General features: G+C 32.6%; 1 protein-coding gene across 2 annotated transcripts in view; it reads left to right on the top strand.

The window, feature by feature from the left end:
- LOC106464295 (tyrosyl-DNA phosphodiesterase 1-like) overlaps positions 1-5,086 on the top strand; it is a 99,561-nt gene that overhangs the window by 83,832 nt on the left and 10,643 nt on the right. For both annotated transcript variants that reach the window (XR_002611713.1, XM_013924423.2), the window contains exon 10: positions 3,147-3,326. Coding sequence is in view for 1 of the 2 variants with exons in the window: in XM_013924423.2 (XP_013779877.1) it covers positions 3,147-3,326 (180 nt within the window). In the remaining variant the exon portion in view is untranslated. The remainder of the gene's footprint in view (positions 1-3,146; positions 3,327-5,086) is intronic.

The raw sequence follows: 5,086 nt of genomic DNA, 5'->3' as shown, positions 1-5,086 counted from the left end.
TTTTAAGGTATAAAATCATAAATAATATTCAACGTTAAAAACTGGTACACAATTAAAAACATTTTATTTAGGCCTATCTATGGCCTTCAAAAACTTGATGACTCTACATGTTTCGACGTTTTGTCTGACTAATGTAAATACTTCCATATTCACATTCTATTTTATATATATTTCAGTTTTTTTAGTGAACTGTATTTCGTCTTTCATAGTACCTAACATTTCATTCATCTTATTTATCGGTTTAAATATAGGATAGAATGTCTGTTGTTTTTTAAACACTTTCAATAAACTAGTAGTTAAACCTGGAACATATGGTAAAATTAAGCCTTCCTTTCTAATTTTTTCGTAACTGGGTTTTAAAGTACTAATTTGATCAGTTATTATAGTATTAGTGAATTTATTAACTGCCCTATCTATAATATTCAGATTAAGACCTTATCGACTGCTATATATTTAATTAATAACAATTCGTTTTTTAAATCCTTTTCGTTAGTACATATCTTCAAAGCTCTGTTAACATAACTATAAAATGCAGACATTTTTTGTGACCTAGTATGACATGATTCCTGGTGTGGGTGCATAAGAACAGAAAAAGGTTTCAGGTAAACTGATGTTTCTAAATTACCTTGTACATTCATTTTCACCAATACATGTAGAAAAGGCAAGCTATTATTTTTCTCAATGTCAACCGTAAATTGTATAGATTGTTCAATGCTGTTCAAATAGTAAGCAAACTGTGTAATGCCTTATTACCATATTTCCACACCAGGAATGTGTCATCTACATACCTTATCCAAATATCAGGTTTATATTTTACATTATTTATGACTTTAGTTTTAAATACATCCATATATAAATCACATAATAATGGTGAGAGTGGTGATCCCATAGCTAACCCTTCATTTTGTTTATAGAAATTATTGTTAACTTGAAAAAATGGATTCGTAACACATACCTTAGTTAAATTGACTATATCTATAGTTTCAACTGCTGAAATTTTATTTTCTAACATTTTTTTTCAAAACATTTAATTGCATCTTCTACTGGAACTTTTGTAAATAGGGATACAACATTAAATGATACTAACAAATCTTCCTTATTTAAGCTTACATTTTTTTTTTCTCTACAAATTCTAAAGCATTTTTAACTGTAGGTTAAAAACAAACACTTCTGGGCTATATGCTTAGCTATTTCATACAATGAAGTACCTATACTTGATACTATTGGTCTAAACCTGTTATTAATTTTATCTACTTTTGGAAGTACATAAAATCCTGGAGTAATAAAACTAGCTGGAATTAATTGTTTCTTCTGTACAGTTTTTAACACTTGTTTTTACAAGTTCATGATACTTATTAGTAGGGTTATTCTTAACTTTTTCATATGTACTTATCTCTAACATATCTTATACCCCATTAAGGTAATCACATTTATTAAGTACTACAATTTGTCCTCCTTTATCAGCTTTACAAATAACAATGTTTTTATTTTCTCTTAATGATTTAACAGCCTTTATATCTACATTTTGTTTTTTCACTGCTGGGTTGAAATTACTTACAAGTTTATAACATTCAGTTCTAATTATATTTTTAGAATTATCAGCTATCACTTTACCCAGATTTGTTTCTATATCCGTTATTAAATCCTCCTTTCTAATATTTAATTATTTATAAGGTATGTCAGTGAAGGATTTTTTTAAAGTAATTTTGCATTAAAGGGACTATTTTCATTGATAGGGGTTCTTGTGTTTTAGGTTTTCTTATAGTTTTTGTACATTATTTTAACTATTTCCTCCTAAAGAGAATAGAAACTGACTGTTGAAGGGTGTTTAGTGTTTCTTTTACTCCATGTTGTGATACTCAGTACTTCCTAAAAGAGGTGGGATATCTGTGTCAAAAGCCTTTCCTGTGTTATGTTTTAACTTAGTTTTCTCTTTTAGTGTAATTATAATGTTGTGTTTGCTTAAGAGCTTGTATTATTGGGCAAATGTTTTTACTACAGTGAGGATGAGCTACTTCAATTTATTGAGCGATATGTGAGTGAATTTTACTTGGTTTTGATTGTTGTTGTGTTAGAATTAGGGAAGGGTGAGTCAGCCTGGAAATAGGGAGGGAGTGATATGTGGCACAGGACAGTACCATATGTTTGCTACCAGTTTAGTTAATCTATAAGTTGTTTCAAAATTTCTGTTTTCTTTACGTTCAGTTAGATGCTCAAGTAAACAGTTCAACTCCTCCATAGTTTAACTGTGCAGAAAGTCAGATTTATTCTCATTTGACATTAAATGAGTTCTGTTACAGGAAGCATAGCTGTAGCTTCATTCGTGACATTCTAAAATAGACAGTTGTAAAACATTCACAAGATCTTCAATTCTACGGGTCCTACCCACTTACTGCAAGGGAGATCAATGTAACTGAGAATACCACATATATTGGAGTTATGACAAGGCATAACTACTGTTAATAATCAACATTAATGTTACAAGTTCATGTTTTTGTAAAAGAAGTGTTGAGTGGTACACAAAACTGAAGAAAACACAGTTAGCAGTTTGAACAACAGTATACATAAATAGATCCAGACTAGTGAAAGATGCCAGGACCACAGAAAGAACATTTATGTGTTTTTATAATGTTGAGGATGATAGACTGGCTAGAAGCTGTTAAAACATAAGTCACTGTAGAATAGATATAGCCTCACAATTGTAGTTAGCAGGATATGGAATTCCTTTAAGACCACCAGTTCAATTGACTGGAGACTGCTATTAGACAGTATAGGCATGAAAGAACTGATAGGCCTTAGCACCACAAGTGAATGAACAGCTCAGAGAAGCAACTGGAAAACAAATGGTGTGATTTTTTTCTCCTGATTGCCACAAAATAGTCCATGTCAAGGACATATGGATTGGTCAGAGTAGCATGTGAGTAAATTTCTTGTTCACAGATGAATCATTCATATTGCAGTGAGATATGCAATATACACATCTTAGTAGTGCCTGAGACCAGTTTTAAGACTAATCATTAACAAGGTTTTTTCATAAAAATACAAATAATATGTACTGTCAAGTTAAATATATTGAAAAGTATAAATTATTGTTTTCTGGAATTGAATTATTAATTCTGAAATTACACTTTTGTTTTGTTCTTCAGGTTTTGAACTTACATGGACCAGAAAAATCTTTGGTAACTTCATCTTGGCCACTTATTGGTCAGTTTTCCAGTATTGGATCACTTGGAACTGATCAAAATCAATGGTTATGTGGAGAGTGGCTTGCCAGCCTTGGAACTGTTAAGGGTTGTAGTTTGACCTCCAAAACACCTTTGCAACTTGTAAGTTTACTGTAATTTCTGTAATAAAAACTTTTTATCTAATGAAATAAAGTTAAAATGAAAATATAGGTTTGCAGTGCTACTCACCTCTCAGCATCACAAAAAATTATTACTTCACATGCATTTCCATATAAATTCCTGCATGAACAATGAGCTTTGAAAAAAGCTCCCATCCCTACAGGTATCAATGTTTATTGTGCTAGACTATAGTGTAAGCATCGTTAAGACTATAGCTATCCATAAATAGGAGGGTGACATATCCTATGTTGCAGAAATCTTTATGAACTCTAGCATTTCAACATTCTTTCCTAAGCACTGCTTGTCTTCAGACATGTATCTTTTTTTCATAAGATTTACCAAAATTTTTGCATCTGTTGTTTTAACCTTTCACTACTATCCATGTAGCCTATTTTTTCTTTCATTTTCTTGTTTATGTGAGAGAACAATACTAAATTTTAAGGCTATCAGTTAGAATTTTTGAATTGTCTTCAAGTTGATTTCATTTTAATCAACCTTTAACTTTTGGAACACATCCCATTTTCAGTTCCTGTTGTTTAATATATACTATATGGGTTTTGTTCAGTACTCTTCAAGGTTATCATTAGGCTTATGCACCATTGCCAAGTCTGGCTCATTTTCTTCCTAACTGGTAACCACAAAAAAAACAGACTTCATTTTTCCAGGATTTTACAAGAATGGACAATCACAACATGAGTCTTGTGAATTAACTTGATTATACATTCATGTTCCCACATTTCTGACATCTCTTAAATTTTTAATACTCGTTCATAGGAGTTTTCTAGTACTGTAATGGTGACTGGAAATACTCTTACGGTCATGATCGGTTCCCTTGTGATCTTGGATTGAGAATTTATGACCTTCTGCTTCTGTTACTTTAGCTGAACCTGCCCCATATTGTATTTTATCACTGTTGTTTCCACGCCTGTTTTTGCTGTTATTTTTTCCTACCCGAAGTAGATCAGATAGTCCCACTTTTATCCTTCATTGCTTTGTATTCCATAGGTATGTGTCTTGTATTTTCTATTTCTATGGTAATGTTTTGCTGCATCTTAGGCTCCATTGTTGCATGAGTCTCCTTCATTTGAATATCTTCTTTCAGTGTAGTAGGTCCTACCAGATTTCTCTGTTGGCTCCGATTCTTTGGGAGCTTTGCTTTCCCACTTTGTCTACTGGTGGACTTCCTCTGCTGTAGTCAACTGAGTTTCGCAAGGGTTTTTCATGTACTTCTTTTCTCCACCTTATCTGTTTCAAATGCTATGGGACAATTTCTCAACCCAACTCTGGGGCTTTACTCCTTTCTTTTTATCATTCTCATGAAGATGGGGGTTTGATGGCCAGATATCAATTTGTTCCACATGACCTAATTTTGGTCTTTCCTCAATTTTTCCACATCTCGATTTGTCTGTCTATCATTTGCTTCCTTTGGTTCATCCATAATGGTAAAATATTTAGTTCTCAGTCTTTCTGTTTGAATTGGCTACAGCCTCATCTTTTTTATTCAGTTCAGTCATCTCATTTGGGGTAGATGATTTGGTTCTTCATTTCAGTCTGTATCCTGTATTTCATTCACTTGGGGGGGGGGGGTGAGCTTTCTCACTCTGTATATTAGGTAGGCTCAGCCTATTTCTTTGTCTTTCCCAAGAACTATCACTTACTTTTGTCTTGGTCTTCTTCCCTCACTATTTACCACAGGAACAGGTTCATCTTCTTCTCTGACTGCCTTTACAGTTTGGGTTGCT

Source organism: Limulus polyphemus, unplaced genomic scaffold (genome assembly GCF_000517525.1).
Source record: "Limulus polyphemus unplaced genomic scaffold, Limulus_polyphemus-2.1.2 Scaffold1613, whole genome shotgun sequence".
Lineage (NCBI taxonomy): Eukaryota > Metazoa > Arthropoda > Merostomata > Xiphosura > Limulidae > Limulus > Limulus polyphemus.
Note: the sequence above shows the minus strand (reverse complement) of the source record. Positions and strands in the feature narration are given on the sequence as shown.